The sequence below is a fragment of the Fusarium odoratissimum genome (genome assembly GCF_000260195.1).
Source record: "Fusarium odoratissimum NRRL 54006 unplaced genomic scaffold supercont1.16, whole genome shotgun sequence".
NCBI classification, from domain to species: domain Eukaryota; kingdom Fungi; phylum Ascomycota; class Sordariomycetes; order Hypocreales; family Nectriaceae; genus Fusarium; species Fusarium odoratissimum.
Window position 1 is genome coordinate 78634 of NW_022158702.1, and position 20322 is coordinate 98955.

The window sequence follows — 20322 nt, forward strand, 5'->3', positions numbered from 1 at the left end:
ACAAACAACCAAAAGGCTTGCTCGCTGTGGCGTTTGTGCCAAGTTTTCTCACGCCCTGGCTGAAACCGTCCTAACTGGGTCCCACACACCCTTTTGTTTTCTCAGCGTGTTAGAAGCCCTGAGAATCTTGTGGTCTACGCGACGGTCGTTGAGAAGCAGGGGGCAAATGACGGCGTTGTTGTCTCCAACGACTGCAAATTTGCTCAGAGGCGGGAGGGCTGGCAGTGGGAGGGTGGAAGGTACCGGCGGAGTGTTGATGAATGCCGTTCTCGTTAGAGCCTGAGCCAATGATGTCAGGACCATTCTAGGCGAGAGAAGTAACTCAGGTGATCCGGAATAGACTTCCGTGGCAGAACCTGATTTATCGACGTTTCGGGAATAATGTGAGAGTGTAAATTGGTGGAGAATTGCTCGTGTGAGGTTAAAGCGACGAGTTAGCGCGCCATGGCGCGTCTCCAACATTCCAAAGCGCCTCGGTTGCGATGTCATGGAATACACTCAACCCCGCCCTTGTTCATCGCCGCCTACTTCTCCCATCAAGCACAGAACGCATTTCGAAGCACATGATGTGTCGATTCCATCATTATACATCCAGGAAGACATTCATCAGAAAGCGCTTGTCGCAGCGACGTCAAGACAGCGACCTTCCTGCGCCCACAGCTGCTACTACACGCGTGTCAGGCCAAGTTGTCGACTCTGTTTGCAAACAAGCATGTCTACTTTTATTCACTGACTGACCTAAATTCGCTGGAGGTGGTTTCCCTAGTTCTACGCATGCGACAGGCAACCCAAACCTTTCGATGCGCCCTTTCAATATGCGCGATGGACTACTTGGCTTGGTCGAAACATGACCGCGCATTTAGAGAAGCCTCCTATACCCTCTTGTCTGTCTACAACTGTTGTCAAACAGATAAAACGATGTAACCTGCACACTAGATGCCTGAGTAGCTCTCTCCACTCGCTCCAGCTTCGCATAGGCACACGTCGATGCCAACTCGAGTAGACCTCCGCGCCCCTTCCAGTCAATCTTTCCACGACAGCCAGTCTCAGCCATGCCATTACCCCTCCGTTCACTTTGAGCAAGCATGAAGATAGATCACAATACTGCGATAGAAAGCGTTTCCGATCCACAAACGTAACTGGCGACCAATGCCCGCCCTCTCGCTCATCATCCGACCCTGCTTCAAGAACGAACTCCTGTTGGCGCCAATCGCTCTGCTCGATCGGCTGATCAAGACATGTCTATGTTCAACGGTCAAATTTGAGAGCCCTAGACGCACGGGTTGTCTTTGCATTGCGATACGGACTGGTACACGAATTGTACACCGGCCGACGATGTGTGGGACAGAGGTATGAAGGTGTCAAAGGATAACCAGCCTTCTTATTTATCTCTTGGATCATCAAAGTCCAGGGACAAGCTGCTTGTTGACTATTGCACTTTGCATGATTGAGAAACACCTGCCAATACAATGCCCTTCCCATCGTGAACCATCTAGTTCGATCAAACTGCCCCAGACCCAAGCCCATCGTAGGATCATGGTACCCCATGCATGCCATCCTTTCATGCCCGCACCTGCTTCACGATATCGCCTAAGCATCACGTCGACGCATTGCTTTACCCCGAGCTCATGAGAGGAGTGAACAGTTCTTGTGGGTGCTTGTTAAGAGACTTGGTAGTTATAAACAGCGACTTCAACGGATGATGCATGTCCAGGGTACTCTCAATACGAACTCCAATGGCAACGTTTTGCGAAGAATATGCACACCGTACTGCCTGTGATGGTCCCCGCGACCTCGGCGACGTGATCATCATGAGGATTTACGCCGCTGGAAAAGATCAGAAGCTGGACATGTTCTACAAGAGTCAAAAGATTCTCCTGAGCTAAGTTATTCACGTTGTCACGTAGAAGGTACAGTCGCCAAGGCAAGAACAAGCAGGACGAGCAATAAAGTCCACTATTACTCACAACACAACAAACCAAGAGAAGCAAGACCAGCGTCGTCAGCTACCAAGATGCTCGGTCCCCAAGTCAGGACTGGCGTACAAAGCGCTAATTTACGGAGATGACAGTTTCAAAGAAGCTGATCCACTTCCCTTCTAGACTTCCCCGGTTGTTCAATAAGCGCATCTTGTTCCACCCCTTCAACTCACCTAAACAGGCCAGTAGTAGTTACAAGACAGAAGATCAAGTAACAGAGAATAAAACACGATCTAAACCAGTTGCGCCGACAGTCATAGCAAAGACGCTCAGTCTTCACCGTTGGGCAGCCTAGACCGAGGAACCTTGGGTGTTTGGAAAAAGGAATTCCGGAGCTGGATCAATACAGTGAACAGGGAGTCATGTCCGCATTGGACTTCATTCTTTTATCGCCGAACAGCAAGACTGAACACCTTTATCTGAGTTTAAGCTGCTTCTTCTATACAGGCTATAACCATGGTGATCTTTTCATTAATTACCTATAGGGTTTCAGTATAAAACAATCTCACCTTTCTTCATTTACATCTACCGTCTATCATCACAACAGGTCCAAAACTCCAACCTTTACCCAACGACTCCTTTGATTAAACATTCACTCTCCACATGAAACATAACCCAGCACGTTCATCATGAGTTCTTTCAAGAAGGTACTCCAGCGTGGCCCACGCTGCGACAAACTCCCGAAAGTGAATCAGACAAAGATCATGGAGTATCTGTAACTACAAATATACATCTGCGTCGATATCACAAGCATTTTCTCTATTTCTGATCCCGGCGAACTCCGCACAACCCTTCAAGAGACCTTCACTCTCATGCCAAATGCTTTTCTGTCAGATCAGAAGGTATTACGCGAGATTATTGGCCCTGCTTTCGACCCAGATGAGATGCCGCCTAGCCCTGCGCGTCTCGATGTCGACGGCTTGAGTGCTTGCGTGGCGGAAGTCTAGGATGGTAAAGCGACCGATACCCCAAAGGCTCTGCAAGATCCAGACCTTCCCTTCAGGAAGTACGTGCATCCTTACACTCATAACAAGACGGAGAAAAGCCTATGAGTTTGGTCTTGGCTTCCTCGACTTTTCACCGCAAAGAAACCTGCAGCTACACAACGGGAAGCCGGAAAATGGACAAAGACATCTCTAGAGGATGACGACGAGCGAGGTCTTCCATGTCGCATAAAGGTTACAAGACAGTGCGAATCCCCAAGTGACCGATAGGTGATTGACCATAATGAAGAGGTGCAATAGAGTTGGTGATAAGAGGGTTTATCACTAAATGCATGCCCTGACCTGAAGGGAGGTGAGTAATGTGTTACCGCTGGCAGTCATTCCAGGAGGTGAGGCTCTTGTTGTAGATGGGATTTCCTTGAAAAAGAAAACGGTCCTTTGGGGTATGCCAGATTGCTATACACCTGCTCAATGTCAGAGGTCTGTTTGTCATATCGGATGTGGATTACAGTGGAAGTAACCAGCTGTTGCTCCTGCATTTAGGTAAGCCCATAGCTATGAAGAAGTTCAAGAAAACGCTTGAGCTCATGCATATCGCTGTAAGCATTGTCAAGAATATGAATAAAGCCAACGTGATGAACTTACGCGATGAATTCTATCTGATGAACTTTGCGCGATAAATATTGCCTACATACTGACTCAACAACTGGCGATAATGCTAGCCATTGCCGCTGCAACATTAAGTCATACAGCCCTGTATTGAAGTCGATATGTTTTAAAGCAACAGTGGCTAATCTTAGGTTATTCGTGGGGCAGACCGTTTTAGACGACATGTCTTTGTTCTTATGAAGTCCTTGGCCTTGCCGAACCTTTTATGTTTTACAACGGGGAGCTGGTAGAGAAAGACATTCCGTTACTTAGGCAAAGCCCATGGTGAAATACGAATGCCAGATAAGCGCTCATGATATGATGTGACTGTCCGTAAAGCGAGCTGCCAAATTAGGCTAGCCCAATGGTAATTATACCAACAAAACGCCCCGAATCTGATGAGGTTATGGGTATATGGCATTGCTTACACGGGAATTGCAGATCCCCCATTGCTAAACTAAACCTTTCTTTCTCGCCTCAGGAATTAATAAAGTACCGAACTCGCGAAATTTCTTCACCCTGCTACACATGTTTCGTCCCCTCGTTGCTTCGCTTCCTTTACGTGGCTCAGGCTTTTACCAGTATGTCGGCCATGCAGGACGAAGTCTTCCCCGTCTACGGTCTCTGGTCGAAGCGCCTGATGGTAGTATCTGTGTCGCTCTTTGCCCTCCTCGGCACCATGGCCACTAGCATGTATTATCCTGCCCTACCCACCGTACCTAGCGATCTTGGCGTATCTATCACGGATGTCAACCTATCAGCAACAACATTCATGGTTAGATGACTACATGATTGGCTCTCACATGACACGCATGCTCATGTAAATCCAGATCCTCCAAGGCATCGCCCCCACCTTCGTCGGCAATTTCTCAGACTCCAGTGGCCGCCGTCTCTCTTACATCGTGTGTTTCTCGATTTTTCTTATCGCCAATACTTCGTTGGCACTACAGAACACTTATGCCGGACTGCTTGCGCTGCGGTGCGTTCAGAGTGCCGGGGCTGGCGGGCTCATTCCCCTCGCCAGTGGTGTGATAGCAGATATTGTTGAGCCGGCTGAGCCTGGGCTACCGTTGCTCCTGTTCTTGGTCCTGCTCTGGCACCCGTGCTAGGCGGTATCTTGACGCGGTATTTGGGGTGGCATTCCATATTTTGGTTCTTGGCGATAGCATGCGTCGTGCTGGGGATTTTGTTCCTCTTCTTCTTTCCCGAGACCAACCGTAAGCTTTTTGGCAATGGATCACGTGCGCCGCCGCGTTTCAGTCAACCGTTCTACTTCTTCTTCACACAGCGGAACAAACACCAGCAGGAAGTTTCTATGGAGCTGAAGCCTATGTCCTTTTCTAACCCGTTCTCTATCTTGAAGGTCGTGCTGGATAAGGAGGGGTTGGTGGTCCTTGCGGGCAATGGCGTTATCAACATACTGATCGCTAGCGTCAATACTGGGCTTCCGCCGCTTATGACAAGTCTGTATGGTCTTTCTGAGGTGCAAACATCACCTTTGCTTCCTGGCCTTTGGTGTTGGCAGTGCTGTCTGTACTATCATCACAGGCCGGCTTATGGACAGAGCCTACCGAAAGACAGCTGCTAAGCATAGTATCCCACTCAAGTTCGCCCGTCGGGACCCAAATATGCCTGTAGAGCACACCCGCTTACAAGTAACCTGGCCACACATCGCCGCTACTATTACTGGTCTTCCTGGGTATGGATGGACGTTGAACAAGCCTACCCATCTAGCTGGGCCCATGCTGTTCCTTTTTATCATTGGCTACGCCACTACCGCCGTGGCGCAAGCTCTGAACGCTCTCATGGTAGATCTCTTCCCGCAAGACGCAGCTACCGCAAGTGCGGCCAATAACTTGATACGCTGCGGCTTGGGTGCTGTCATAACTGCCGCTATCCAACCTTTGACCCATGCAGTTCAGCCTGGTTGGACATACGCCATCTGTGCTGGCTTTCTCTTGATTATTGTCGCCCTTTTCATTGCGTTGACTCGCTTTGGACCAGATTGGCGGGCGGGCCGTATGAAGCGAGATACCACGGACCAAGGAGAAGGGAGAAATATTGTGCTAGTCATATAAGGTAGAGAAGCGAAGGCTGTTTGAATCTTATTGGTATAACTCACAAGACTCCCCGCAGCATACACGAGGTGAGTTGGGAAGGGGGCCTGCAGAAGGCAAAGTTATAGAGATATTATGCTAGGTACATAAAAGGGGCCTCTCGATCTGGCTCACGCTCCATGCTGAACTATTCTTGCTTACGCGTAAATATCATCTCATTCATTACTCGCTACATTGGGAAGGAGTGATGAAACGGGTTGAGTTACCCTGGGCTATAGATTCCACATTTCTCCGGGCCAAGGACAATCAAAAGCACCTCCAGCAGAAGCGGAGCCTGAAATGATACATTTGACCATGAAGCTGACATCTGACAGGGTGGGATCCTACCTCCGCATCAAGTAGCGCGATGAGCCTGGATCTGATCAACTTGCAACGCAACATGGCGAGAGTAGGTACAATGAGTTTGCACATGACAGGCGATTTGCCTGGAGAGATCGAGTTGTTATTATCAACTCATCGTCTCAATATGCTCGACCAAAGAGAGGTTAGGCTGTCTACCAGGATAATCTAGGGGCATGCAACACAACAAAGGCTCCGCAACCTGATGTCAATGATATAGGTCATCACAATCTTTCTTGCATATGAAAAGTTTTTTTGCAACTCATTTCGCACTGCATATCTCTTCAAGTTTTCGACATGGAATAATTCAAGTTCCCAGGTTGTCACCCTCTCTATCCTGTTGATTCTCCCAGTTGTTAATTAAACAGGGCCATCAGTCACGTAAAACTACTAGTTCTTATCACAGTATTGAAGGAAACTCCTGTTGCTGATCTCATAGACTCATTTCATCTATCAAGATGTGTAAACCTCGGTTCCTTAGCCCCGCGATCATAATGCCATGCGCTTATCTTATTGGTTGTATAAGCCTCGGCTAACTATCTAGACCCACTTCCGCTACCCTACATATGCGCTGCTTTTTAACATTGTTGGTTGTGGCTCATCGCATCTCTATTCTGTCTCTTGATCATCTATTGCAATGAGCAACACGGAGATCCTGGCAATATCCAGCCAAATCGAGTCTCACGAGCTCCGTGCCTGGCCAGCATCATCATCGCGAGTAACAATCTCTGAAGATGCCATGCAAACGCCTGAGAGGGAAATACCTATTGAAAATGAGCACGAGATGTCTCAACTAGCCCCTGTAGATGGAGGAATCGCAGCATGGCGACTTCTTTGCGCAGCCTTTGTATTTGAGACTCTGCTATGGGGTACATCGCTCTTCCTTACACAATAGCCGCAATTGACATTGTTTAGGGTTTCCCTTGTCCTTTGGTGTGTTCCAGGACTACTACTCGAGGATCCCAGCTTTTTCCACCAGTCCGTACATCGGTGTCGTCGGCACAGTAGCCTCTGGCCTCGGCTACATAGGAGCCCCGTTCATCATGCCTTTTATCCAGAAACACCAACGTTGGCGACGGCAGATGATCTGGGTTGGCTGTATGTCTTCATCCACGTTATAGCTCTTTGACTAATGCATTTCGCTAAACAGGGCCTATTTGTATCGGTGGACTTGTAGCTGGCTCCTTTGCCAACACGCTCGAGACTCTTATCCTCACACAAGGTGTCGCTTACGGTTTTGGGTTTCTGATCCTTTACTACCCTATCCTCATGATGGTCAACGAGTACTGGATAGCTCGTCGTGGAATGGCTTACGGGTTACTCTGTGGTGCGTCTGGTGTTTCAGGCGCTGTAATGCCGTTTGTTGTGCAGGCTCTCTTGTCGACTTATGGCTATCAGACAACACTCCGCGCTGTTGCTGTTGGCCTGGCTGTTCTAACGGGCCCTCTGATCCCATTTCTTGATGGTCGCCTACCACCCTCCGTCCACGCCAACACGCCCAAGACGAACTGGTCCTTCTTCAAAAGCCCTCTCTTCTGGTTATACTCTGTATCCAACTTATTCCAGGGCTTTGGGTACTTCTTCCCTTCCTTGTACCTCCCCTCATTCGCGACGTCTCTCAATCTGGGTGAAAAGTCCGGACCCGTGCTTCTCGCCATCATGAGCGTATCCCAGGTTGCAGGGCAGTTCGTTTTTGGTTATCTTTCAGACCGTAAGCTACCACTCGATGCCCTTGCTGGTACCTCTACACTTGTCGCCGCCGTAACGACAGTCACCATGTGGAGGCTGGCAGATTCTTTTCCTGTCATGATTGGCTTCGCCATCCTGTATGGCTTTTTTGCGGCTGGCTTCACTGCTATCTGGGCGAGGATGAGCATGACTATCACGGATGACGTGACCGCTGCCCCCATTGTCTTTGGGCTACTTAACTTTGGCAAAGGTGTTGGCAACGTGCTTGCGGGCCCTATTGGCGGTCTAATGGTTTACAACAGTAGCTCCCTACAGGATTCGTCTGCTGCTGAGTCTCTGATTCCATCATCATATCGGTGGGTCATTATCTTTACTGCGTCCTGTATGTTCGCGAGCACGTTTGCCATTTTCTTGCGGCATGTAAGATGGCTGTTTGGAAGGATTTTTATGCTTAGTACCGAGCTTCTTAGAAACTAGCTGGTGACTTTTGTCTTCTTCTAGAATCGTCATTTCGATCAGGTGAACAATACTCATCGTGATTCTTGGCGAAGTTAAAATAGTAGGATGTATAGAAATGACGTATAGGTGTCACTCTCGTCATCCTCCTTTTGATGTTAATTAGAAGAAAAGTTTTTCCCACGATGAAACGAGTTTAAGTAGGATATTTAACTTACCTGCTAATTTTGATAACTATTAAGAAATTAGCTTTTATATAGATATATACTCTCTAAATGGCAATCTATTAGCTATATTAAGGATAGAATACCTAATATATATAATACTATCTTTAGTTTTTTAATATATTATTATTTAACTTATAGTGAATGTAGCTAGACTTGGAACAATATCCTAGGCCTTGTTCAGTGGACTCTAGCCGGAAACGATACTTACATGGAATTACATACTTGAGTATAACAATATAACTAATAGAATAGCATATAAATTAAAATTTAATAATTAATTTAGTAGTACATAATATATTTCTTAAAAATCTAACTTAAACCTATTATTAATCTTGTATATATATATATTACTTTATTTATCTTAACCTTGTCTACCTATTAACGCGCTGAACGCCTATTTAAAATACTTTTACAACATTAAGTGTAAAATACACTCCTTGTAATTAATAGTATAAGAACCTATTCTATCACCCTATAGATGGCCATTTTCTTATCACTGAATTTAGTAAATTAAGTATCTTCTTTACTCATTTTCCACTTCCTTTACCTGCTAAATAAAGATTACTAATAATGAGAGTAACCAACAATGGACTAACAATATGGAGCCTTCCGATACCGAGCGCGATACTAAGAGTCTTACCAACTTTGGATGAAATGATGATGCCCTCGACGAAGCCGTTCTACTAGATGATGATTGGAGAGCCGCATTGGAAGACTCCACTACCGGCGAAGATGGAATGGTATCTGTTAATGCTAAACAAGGATGCCGCTTTTCTGAGATGACAGGCTGGGAATCATGAAGATGACTCTCCTGATGCCCCCTTTGACCCTAAAGGTAAGTTCCCCGATATCCCTCAAAAGAAGAATAATACCAACCCGAGCCGGCTTGAGAAGTCAGGAAGCAAGGTGCAGTCAACCCAGCATGATGTTGAGGATCGACCCTTACCTCTTAGGGTTACCTCAGACATCAGTCACCCCAGCGTTGGTAAAACCAGACCGTATTTGGGCCAATATAAAGTCACGAATGTCACACACTTCATTTCCCATTCAGTTGCCACGACAGCAATCATAAATACAGAGATGCATCGCTCAGAACATACAGGTATGTCAGATCTGATCCAAGTGCATGGATACAAGATTCCTTAAAGGACTCAGCTAATATTGTCCTTCTTCAAGAGCCTTCAAGTCATCGTGATACTCAATTTCAGCAGAGGATGTCGTTCTTACTACAACCAGCCATCCTTCTCACGGTCTTGTGTCAATCGCAATCAAGATGAGCAAATAGGTGGGGTCGGCGCCATCGATTATCTTTGTTATTTTTCTACACACCTTTGGTTCTGAACTCTTTAACCGCCTTCACTTCTCTGGCAGAATCTTCTTCTTTGTCCAATAGCTCGGCTGCTTAGTATCACCATCAGGATTTTGTTTGTCTTCTATCCTTTGTTCATTACATCCCGCATCTCTTGGCCGTTCAAATAACGATTACAGAGGCCGCGTCCAATTGAGTCGTAAGCTGTGTCAGCCACCTGGGTACAGAAGGATCAGAGCAATTCTCAGATTTTTGCAGAAACACGAACTTCACTAGTGGCTTCAGCTCAATCATTACAACGCTGCTACATTGTAACATCCTCAATCAGACGATCTGCCTGATGTGGCATTTGCTTCTGTTGAGGTAGCGTCTTTGTCCTCGAACGCGTCGCATGACATATCGCTCCCATCTTCTCCTTTGCGGGACGGCTCAGTCAACACATCCACACCTCCCGGTAAGGCGCACGGTGTGTTTCAGCTGTTTCACAGATCCGAATCGAACTGAACTGTCAGAGAATAGCTCCCCGTGGCACTCAACCATTACAAACCCAACCACCGATATCCCTCGCACTATGAAGAGCTGCCTGAAGGAATCTCGAGGCTCTAACAGTACGAGGCGACAGGCCGACTTCGCCCATAATATTCTTGAACCTACCAAAACGTCGCAAATTAGCCCCAAACAATCTTTTGACCGCCCATTCAACCGATCATCTGCACAGCGGGCTACAAAGGGGGTAGAGGGAAAGAAGGCAATCTCACCTGAACTGCCTGCGTGAGCTCTGCCCTTTTCATTCAACATTCCATTTAATTCCATTTCTTTCTAGTATTCTCTAGTCCTTTTCCTTTCTTGCCTTAAGCTATGTTTACAAAGCATCAGAAGGTAAAAAGGAAAAAGAGTCCCACCAAGTTGAATAATGGGGCCATGATACTGTCTGAGCGGTGCTTCAGGAAGTGGCAAGTAGTACGAACTTACATAATATTCAAGGTCGGCTGGTTAACCAGAGCTTGGATGTCTATCATGAAGATAAGGCTATTCACTGCCGGAGCTGAAGGACTTCCAAATTAAGCGTCTCCTATCACGTCGGTGCCATTGGTCACTGAAGACATTGCCCCTGTTGCCCACCAAGGTGGCTGCGAACAAAATCCTTCTGAGACCAATGGGTCATTTCGGAAGACGTTTGGTTCATGTATCAAGGCACTGGAACGAAGGAAGCGCACCGCAGCAAAGACATGGGAATAAAAGCCGAATGGCCCATCTTTGCGCCATTATCCACATCTATTTACATGTATTCGATCCACCACATAGCAGGGAGAAGCAGGCCCAAGCCATCGGAAAGGCAGGGACGGGCGATAGTAGCTTTTGTTCGAGTACGCAGATTACACTATGTCTAACCAGGCATCACTCAGGAGTTGCGTTGCTACCGTCTCGGTCTGCGGATGTTCGATTGCAGTAAGTTCTACGGGTGATTCCTTGCATAAGAAGCAGTTCCCATCGTATGAACGTCCAGAATTATAAAAATAGGGAAGTTTTGCTCTCAATGATGGAGCGGTTGGCGATCTAAGACGCTTGAATGTTTGAGGCCCGACAGCTGAAAACCCTATTTCTGCATTTGGAACTGTGCATGATGGCGGTCAGGGGGGGGGTAGTGAGACACGGAAACTCGGTCACGTCACCTGAGAAATGAGAAAGATATGAACACAAGAATTCAGATAGCGGTAAACCCTGCGACGAAATGAGGCAGGAGACTTCCAGGTCTGTATCTCCCTGTGAGACAGGCGAGAAGTTGGAAGGGGATTCGACTGACAAGATGACAGGTCATCGAAGGGATGGGAACTAGACATTAAGATAAAGATTCAGGCCGTGTCTCAGCGTACCGTGTCTCGGGGCGCCACCGGCATAGCTCCCTTTTGAGACAGTGCAAGATGGAAAAGTACTTTCAACCAAGCCTCTTCTCGCCATGGATTCGTAGAAGAGTCTTCTGAGTTACATCCCTCGTCTTGATCGGCCACAGCCGGAAACTGCCGCTGCAACGCTCTCGTATCTGCGGGGCTAGGCTGCCGCATGAGACACTTTCAGATCACATCGGCATACTCACATGATGTCATTTCATTTTCAGCTGAGGTAGGATATGCCACCGCGCGGACAAAACCCCGAATGAGACGGAACGCAGGGCTTACATCCCGGGTCGTCCCAGAGGATATATAAGGCTGCCACCACTCACCCTATTTCAGTTCCATATATACCCTTCACCACACAGACTTCACTTCAAACAAGCTAACCCCGTACAAGCCAAACACCATGAGCGCCCAAGGTAGGCCAAGTCATACCTTCGACTATCTCCTCACAGATACTTACTTTCTTCATCAACTAGGTCAAGTTCGGAACGTTAAGCACGGCAGCGTCGGTGAAGTCGAAGCCGGAAAAGGCGTCATCACCAGATACGCCGATGGCCGACCAACGCGCTTTACCTTCAAAACGAAGTTCGACCGCGTTCCGCACGTACAGATTACGCCAATCTTGATTGATCCAAAGTCAGCCTTCAAAAACTTCTGGATTTATCACCTTGCTCCTTCGGGAGACCAGGCGGTCGACGAGAGTGGTTTCTATTTGGGGTGCTGTGGTGAAACCGGATTGAATATCCACTTTGAGTACCTTGCTACTGCTGTCTATACGGCTGGGGATGAGTGAGAGGGTGATGAGATCAGGCAAGATTAAAGCCGTGATGAGGGAAGTGGTAGGGATAGTATATATTGCTAGATATGTTAGGTATCGACTTTGAATGCGAAAAGAGGAAGGCGAAGAACAATATTTATGTAAATAACAGAGCCTGTCATACATCCGACGCCTATCTGAGCTTTTGCCGTAGCTCGACTACCTATCACAATACATTGGGAAGGAGAGTTGTTAATCTATTATCTCCAGCTGATATCCTTTTTATGATGTCACACGTTGGTGGTTGATATTGTTCTTACTTGAAGTGTATATAACTCACGAACAAGTTCCAGGTAAGTCTTGTTCTGCCAAACATGCAATGGAAGTACTAATACGGAAGACCCGCAAAGGCTATTGCGGGCCTTACTGCCTTACAATGTAACGCCTATAAACAATAAGAAATCGGCGTTAAAATAATAAACGCAAGCTAGTATTTACATAGGAAATTTAGGATAGTTTAAGTTTAAAACTAAATACTTATCGCTAAATGCCCTTTTGCCAAATTAATACAATATAAAGCATCAGTGTAATCATAGTGATTTTCATGTTGCCAAACATCGTCTTCTTCTATCTCTTGTTTAATTATCCCGCGCAAGATTTCAACTCCCTTAACAAGATGGCGATATCTCGCAAGACAACGATTCGATTTAATTAACATCAAACCAATTCTATAGATTGATAGACAACAGAAGACATTAAGCCGTGCAGGACAGCGATTGTAAATCTAGCGATAGCTAAGGCAAGATATGGCTGAAAAAGATATGTTATAAGAAAAGATGCGTTGCAAGGGATTTGTCATATTGGCATTGTATAACATTATGTACGCGATTTATCGTAAGCAGCAATGGCTTCACCCAGAATCAGCGCCTCGTACAGAAGCAAGCGACTGAATCTCATTCGTTTTCTTCATGTAACAACTTGTTGACGATTGATTAGTGATCAAACTTCAAAATCTAGCCCGAACCATGACCAAATTTAAGACAGAACCAAACGGCTCGGGACTTCAGGGATGGTAGCGATAGGGAGCAATGATAGACTTGTTAAGCGTCTTATAGCTACTATGTCGTGATTAGGGGGTAGAACAATCTTTCACACAAACTCATGTATCCAGTTCACCAAATATGAATCCGCTTCCCAGAGGTGCTTCATCCCTCATTTTCCGCCAGCGATTTGTGCTCTCAAGCAGTTCGTGGCATTCCCTGATAACCCATGGCCACTTGATGGCGAAGGCTTCGGAGAATTCCCATCCGTCGGGGTCCCATGGGTCTTTCCATATCTTCATACCGCCATGGCCGTGTGCCACTTGCTGAAACCCTCTCAAGTCGCGGCATAGCTCGGCTTTGTCATAGAGGGCTTCGTCACGAAGTAGAATATTGTCTCGTATCCCAGCTATTGGTATAATATCAACCCATGGATGGTGACTGACGCTGAGTTGTAAATTTGTTGGCTGTAGACTAGGAGGTAATGATCCAACAATAGCTGTATCGATTCCAGCGATGGTCAGTCGCGATCGAGCATCAGGCGTCATGGATTCCTTTGTGAGACCCATGGAATTGGCAATTATCACAAGGGCCCTAGTGGTATTGAATTGAATGAGGCTGAGTAGCGTATCAGCCTCGGGAAAGCCTCTAAGGTACTCTCGATGTGCCCATGCAGAAAACCGGGAGATGAATTGTGCAGTTTCATCGCCTTCGGGTTTGCAGGCGGTAAAGGATCTGAGCATCGACATCGATGACTGGGATGATGATTGGACAGCCGTATAACTTGTCTCTGACCATGAGTGACTCATGGTATACTGCTGATCAGGTATAAAGCTCTGGCTTTGGCCGACGATGAAGGGTTCGTTTATATTTTGCCTCTGTTCCGACAGGCAATCTTGAGCCCTTGCAGCAATCATTCGCTGTCCTATTTACGCGAAATGGAGGGTTAGCCTTTTACGAATTATACCAAGTCTCCAGTGGGACGAACGCTTCAGCCGTTGATTAATTCGATCCTGCATCTTCTTCCTCGCCTTCCGATCGCTGACCCCTGTCCAGTCATGTCCAGGGCCCGCTCTCGCCTGCTGAGGCATCAGTTCCAATGGAATTTGGCCTAATGACATGTTCAAATGATTCATTTATTCAAATGGTCAGGTCTCTTCCAGAAGAGCATGTATGAAAGAAACAGTCTCAGCGGCATGGAGACACAGATGAACAAAGTTGTCACGTCCTACGCGGTATGCTGATAATGTGATTTCCGACACTGCCGGCGAATGTTGCGTGAGCTGGAGCGGCGTCGGTGGCTGGATGGATTCGATAATGATTGGACGGGGTCAAGGGGTGTGAGGGGAAGATGACTAATGTAAGGAGCCGATGCGGAAAAGAAAATTAACTCAGCTCCCAAGTCGTCACGCAGCCTCTGGTAGACAGACTAGGCTTCAGCTGCTGAAGATGGGACGCTGAACACTTGGAGAAGTTGGTCTTCGAGCTGGTCTGTCGCAGGGACTAGCGAAGCTGGGAAGAGTCGCAAGTCGTAAGGGTCGGCGAGGATGAAGGTTTGCGGGTCTTAGCACCATAAGTGCGGAAAAAGTATGTCACGAAGTTCAACTCTCTGGGCCCTATGAGGGGTATCCTCCCGAGTGTAATAAACTCATATATACATATATACCTACATACATGCATACAGTATCACGTCTTCAAGATATAGACAGTGGAGCAGCACCCAACACGGTTGATGTGGACCATATACCGAGACCCTGTTTAGGGCAAGACTTTCGCCCCATATACTTGGATGCGTATGATGGCAGGAGATATCGGACATAAGTTAGTGGACTCTAGGTAGATATGGTCAAAAGCATATTTATAAGTAAGTCCACAAATTAAAACCAGGTGCGGCGAAATTACGCCGAAAATGAGGCCCAAAGGTTCATGACATTATGTCCCACTTGACTTGCTCCACTTGTTTGTTCCAAAATATCGAGAGTACGTTATGTACTATTATAGATTATTTAGAGCGGCAATTCGGCGCTGCGCGCATAAATACCCCCAACAGCTCTGGCAATGCACTTTTCCCTTTCATTTCTACAACTCTTATTATTGCACGCCGCCGCATTCCACCTTCACCTCCTTCACCATGTCCGGGAACAAAGCTGCTTGGATCAGTGCGCCATCCGATTATCCCTTCCAAGTTAAGGAGGCATGTATGCCTACAGCAGGCCCGGGTGAGATTGTCATCAAGAATGCCGCGGTTTCTATTGTCAGTCTTCCATCCGATCACCTATACATGAGTCCCTGCAATGACCACAAACCCCAACTGACCATTCGCACAGAATCCTGTTGATTGGAAGATTCAGTGCGTACTTTCTGCTCAGAAACTTCCCTACACTTTGCTTACTTAGTATAAGACATCACGGCAGGTATTTATCAGAGTACCCTTTTATCCTCGGAGAGGATGCTGCTGGCATAGTTGAGCAGGTTGGTGCCGGAGTCACACGGTTCAAGAAGGGCGACAGGATCATTGCGTAAGTTCCCTTCCTCGCAGCCATATGGCTTGTTTTCTCATGCGTGCTACGGCAGTCACTGTCCTGGTCTCCTTACGAAAAATCCGGCAAATTCGGCATTCCAGCATTATCCCGTGGCGATGGACAAACTAGCCTGCCCCGTCCCTGAAGGGATGACATTTGAGGAGGCTGTAGTTCTTCCGTTGGCCATCTCTACTGCCAGTGCCGGGTTGTACGATCCAGCTATTCTTAATTTACCACTGCCAAACCCGAACCCGACCGGCTATGACGAGTCTACTGGAAAGACAATCTTGATTTGGGGCGGTGCGTCCTCCGTCGGGGCAATCGCCATCCAACTAGCTGCTGCATCTGGAGCAACCGTTATCACTACGGCGTCTCCTGCGAACCATGATTTTGTTCGTTCCCTCGGCGCTAGTCATGTCTTTGACTACCGGTCGGCCTCCGTGATTGAGGACATAGTGAGAGTTCTCAAAACCACACCCAGTTACGGTGTTTTTGACGCCATCGGTGGAGACGCTAGTTTCGACGCTACCTCAGCAATTCTTGACAAGCTTGGGGAGTATTTACCCGTCGCAACCGTCATTGCCACCGATAGGGTCACCGACAATTACAAACCAAAGTATGGTCAGTAGAAGTGCCCACCACCCCTTAGCCATGACCGTTTTCTTATATTCACAAAGTCGTCGCCTTCTCGATTATCCAGGAACCCACAAAGCATATCGGTGAATGGATATGGTGCAATTATATCCCCAAAGCTCTGGCAAATGGGTCATTTAAAGCAAAGCCAGATGCGTCGGTGGTAGAACATGGCTTAGAGAGCATTCAAGGAGCCCTCGATGTTCACCAGAAAGGTGTTTCTGCAAAGAAAATAGTTGTCACACTTTGAGTCACGCTACCGTAACTCAAAGACGCTCACAACGCTCAATAGATTTTCAAGCTTCGCAATGACGTATGTTATTTGTGAAGAAATTCCTTACCTCGTGTTGTCTAAGAGATGATTCCTGACCAACTACAGCCCGTAAAGCTTGTACCAACTATAGTGCCACTAATTTAAATCATCAGCGACAAATACCAGTAGTAGCTCCAACAGGATGATGTCCCATTGGTTTCAACACCTGATGAGCTAATGCAAGTGCCTGACACGCTAATGCAAGATAAACGCGTCCGATACGCTAATGTAAGTGCCTGACGCGCTAATGCAAATGCCTAAGAAGCTAATTATTAAATATTAAGGTGAGAAATTTATATCTTTTTTGTTATTCTTCTTTTTAGGTTAAGACCCTAATTCTATCTATCTAGTCATAACCTTTCTAAGGGTTTACTTATATATTTAACTTACTAATCCTAGCTAATATATTTATGTTATATTATATTTAATTCTGCCCTCTTAGCGGTTCTACTATTTTAGTCATAATCCTAAAGTGGCCTTGCTTGTATGTGAGATCCCGGGACATGCTTAACAAAAGCTTCCGCTTGCATGTCAGATGGCAGAGAAGACAGAGATGCCGAACCAAGCGTTCTTGTTCTGCACACCAAACAGGAAGCCGAGGCCGAGAAAGGCACTAAACATAGCGATCTGGGCGGCGGCGACCCCGCGTCTCAAGTCAAAGCACGCGTCGTCACGTTCTGAGGTGGGATGGAATAAGCAACGATAAGGATCAGAATTTGAATGCAAAAAGGAGCATGAAAAGAAAGCCTTGTTCCCCATCTGCCAGGGTTCGATTGATGTGGCAATATTTATGGGAACAGCTGCCTAATCAGGAACTGCTTTCGAGCTTCATGTAGTGGTGTCTACACCTAGAACCACAATCTTTAAAGAATTACCCTTTACCCAAGTGCCATGGCAAGTAAAGTTCTTGGTTGTGTGTATTTGGACTTAGCGGCCGACATGCCAGCCGGTGGGCCATCTTCTCGGAGTCTCGGCCCTGATTTGCACTGCGCTAAAAGGCCGCAAGTCACTCAGACAACGCATAATTTTGCGCACATTCAATATCTTCTGTGTCTTTTCGATGCCGCCTGCGAATGTGATAGATGTGGGGTACACAGTTGCCATTCTGCATTTGGTAGTTGTTTCGAGCTGGACCACCAAGACCATAGCCAATCTTAACTATCGCCCCAACCTCCGACCACGAAGAGGCATGGTGAATGCGTATTCGCATATCTCGATCCCACTCCCTTTTTAGTATTTTCAGAGAAAGTTCAATGCAGCCCATGTAAGGGTCGGAGTCGCACGCGTTCAGGTCAACATTCTATAAAGCCAAGCTATTCCTAGACTAGCAACACCGGTATTAGCTCTCCCTGACCGCATATCGCACTGATAACGCCCCTGCGATGCCCTCGCTCTTGGAAGCTGTCTGCCACTTCTTCTTTTCTGCCAAAAGAAAACCCGGCCTGGTGCGCACAATGACTGACGCCGAGGGTAACACGACGATAGTGGAAGGTCAGGAATGCCGACACCGCGCAACGATATCCCTCGAGCCGTGCCAGGACTGCAAACGCGAATCCAGCCAGCGGGTCCGGTATCGGTGGCGCATCATCCTTGGCCTTGTGCTACCGTTTGCCATCTCAGCCCTGGACGTGACCATCATCGCCACCGCATTACCTTGGATCGCTGCTGATTTCGACCGCGTGACCCAGCTCAACTGGATCATCGCTGCCTTCAACCTGACTGCGGTAGTCTTCATTCCTTTATGGGGCCAGATGGCCGATATCTTTGGACGACACTCTACCATCCAAGCCTGCATGATTCTGACCCTCATCGGAGGGGGCATTTGCACGGGGACGCCTTACAACGCTTTCCCGATGCTGTTGTTTGGGCGCGCGCTGCAGGGCATTGGTTGTGCTGGCATGAATGTCGTTATCCGTGCCATCGTCGCTGACAAGGTCTCGCTGCGTGAGGACGCATATACCTGGTCCATATTCTCGCTCGTCGGCGGGTGTTCCTACGCCATTGGGCCTGTTGTAGGAGGTAAGTCGGCCTGGTGTCTCTTTGACCTTCTACAATGGCTAACTTCTTTGTCATCCGTCAGGATACCTCACGAAGACTACCTGGCGATGGTGCTTCGGCATCAATCTTCCGATAGGGGTGGCAGGCTGCATCGTTGTCTTCGTTTTCCTACGTCCGGTTCTCCTCGGCCCGCAGCCGCTCCCTCAGCTCGAAGAAACGACACAAATCGCTCGCAAGTCAACCGTGATGCAGCGGTTGGCCACTATTGACGCTGGCGGCCAGGATCTTTGCCTGTTAGGGATCGGTCTGCTCGTCTTGGCGTTCACTTGGGCTGGTGCGACCTACGATTGGGACACGTCAGCCGTTCTCGTGCCCACAATTGCCGGCTTTGTCATTATCTTTGCCTTCATCTGGTGGCAACGCGAGATGGAACCCGGGAGAAGGCTCGCCAAGCTATTCCCACGGCAGCTGCCCATGATCTCCTGGCAAGTTATCAAAAACAGGGATATTGGGTTACTCTTGTTCACCTCGTTTGCGTCGGGCATGGCCATGTACGCGGTCATGTATTTTTGCAGCCTGTACTTCACCATGGTGAAGCACTCACCGGCAAGCGAGGCCGGCCGGGCGCTTCTCTTCTTTGTGCCCGGGATCGCAGGTAAGTATGGTGCCTGGCGATGTTTATATATTACGTTTAGTACGTAGGTGCTAAACTAACAACCTTGTCCAACAGTTGGCGTGTATATGGCCATACGCATGTGCAACAATTGGCCGCGACAGACGTGGCATCCGATCATGACGGGTTCTATCATCGAGGCTGTGGCCATTGCGCTCCTCGCTTGGGCCATGTGGGAGGAGCGCGATGGGGTGGTTTATGGAATGATGGCAATGGCTGGCGTGGGTGTAGGGGTACGTTTCATGCCAGGTAAGATGTGCCGCATATCGTAATGCTTATCAATTGACTGAACAAATTCCTCAGTTCCTCTGCACGGCATGGGCTTCTTCCCCAAGCAAGTCTCTGCCATAGTCAGCCTAACCCAGTTATCAGATCCTCTTGGCGGCACGTTTGGTCTCACTATCATGACGACCGTCTTTAATAACGCTGTCAATCTCGGGAACAATACTACTATGTCAGCCAATGACTTCGTGACACTGCAGAACTTGCCTCCAGAAGCAATTGCAGAGATCAAGGAGGCCGCTAAGGAGGGTATTGTGTGGGCACTCATCGCCATCTTCCCTTTCATGATCCTGTGCATTGTGGCAGCTGCGTTCATGGGTAGTGTGTACCTCACAACAGGCGCGGAAGACGAGGACGATAACGCAAATCAGATTTACGAGGGCGTGTATCTTTGGGCGCTGCTTCGCAAAGAGAAGATAGACAGAAACTCGGACAAGGTCAAAGTGACCTATCGGGCGGCGTATGCGAACAGGCCAAGTCTGCCGCGGTAGGAGCTGGAGC

The 20322-nt window shown here is 47.7% G+C and overlaps 8 protein-coding genes across 8 annotated transcripts; 7 read left to right on the forward strand and 1 right to left on the reverse strand.

The window, feature by feature from the left end:
* Window positions 1–2791: 2791 nt before the first annotated feature.
* Window positions 2792–2926, forward strand: FOIG_09586 (uncharacterized protein; the record flags this gene model as incomplete). The annotated part of the gene is made up of 1 exon (XM_031209866.1): window positions 2792–2926. The coding sequence occupies one exon, from the start codon at window positions 2792–2794 to the stop codon at window positions 2924–2926; it is 135 nt and encodes a 44-aa protein (XP_031060117.1).
* A 1228-nt stretch (window positions 2927–4154) lies between these two features.
* Window positions 4155–4680, forward strand: FOIG_09587 (uncharacterized protein; the record flags this gene model as incomplete). The annotated part of the gene is made up of 2 exons (XM_031209867.1): window positions 4155–4346; window positions 4402–4680. The coding sequence occupies 2 exons, from the start codon at window positions 4155–4157 to the stop codon at window positions 4678–4680; spliced, it is 471 nt and encodes a 156-aa protein (XP_031060118.1).
* A 519-nt stretch (window positions 4681–5199) lies between these two features.
* FOIG_09588 (uncharacterized protein) lies at window positions 5200–5649 on the forward strand (the record flags this gene model as incomplete). The annotated part of the gene is made up of 1 exon (XM_031209868.1): window positions 5200–5649. One exon carries the CDS (start codon window positions 5200–5202, stop codon window positions 5647–5649), a length of 450 nt encoding a protein of 149 aa, XP_031060119.1.
* A 1015-nt stretch (window positions 5650–6664) lies between these two features.
* On the forward strand, window positions 6665–8193 carry FOIG_09589 (uncharacterized protein; the record flags this gene model as incomplete). The annotated part of the gene is made up of 3 exons (XM_031209869.1): window positions 6665–6896; window positions 6943–7125; window positions 7178–8193. 3 exons carry the CDS (start codon window positions 6665–6667, stop codon window positions 8191–8193), a joined length of 1431 nt encoding a protein of 476 aa, XP_031060120.1.
* Window positions 8194–12006: 3813 nt separating this feature from the next.
* On the forward strand, window positions 12007–12396 carry FOIG_09590 (uncharacterized protein; the record flags this gene model as incomplete). Its single annotated transcript, XM_031209870.1, has 1 exon — window positions 12007–12396. One exon carries the CDS (start codon window positions 12007–12009, stop codon window positions 12394–12396), a length of 390 nt encoding a protein of 129 aa, XP_031060121.1.
* Window positions 12397–13519: 1123 nt separating this feature from the next.
* Window positions 13520–14521, reverse strand: FOIG_09591 (uncharacterized protein; the record flags this gene model as incomplete). Its single annotated transcript, XM_031209871.1, has 2 exons — window positions 13520–14325; window positions 14389–14521. The coding sequence occupies 2 exons, from the start codon at window positions 14519–14521 to the stop codon at window positions 13520–13522; spliced, it is 939 nt and encodes a 312-aa protein (XP_031060122.1).
* Window positions 14522–15531: 1010 nt separating this feature from the next.
* On the forward strand, window positions 15532–16805 carry FOIG_09592 (uncharacterized protein; the record flags this gene model as incomplete). The annotated part of the gene is made up of 5 exons (XM_031209872.1): window positions 15532–15654; window positions 15728–15750; window positions 15803–15919; window positions 15975–16543; window positions 16600–16805. 5 exons carry the CDS (start codon window positions 15532–15534, stop codon window positions 16803–16805), a joined length of 1038 nt encoding a protein of 345 aa, XP_031060123.1.
* Window positions 16806–18322: 1517 nt separating this feature from the next.
* Window positions 18323–20312, forward strand: FOIG_09593 (uncharacterized protein; the record flags this gene model as incomplete). Its single annotated transcript, XM_031209873.1, has 4 exons — window positions 18323–18887; window positions 18949–19521; window positions 19597–19788; window positions 19843–20312. 4 exons carry the CDS (start codon window positions 18323–18325, stop codon window positions 20310–20312), a joined length of 1800 nt encoding a protein of 599 aa, XP_031060124.1.
* Between the last annotated feature and the right edge of the window lie 10 nt (window positions 20313–20322).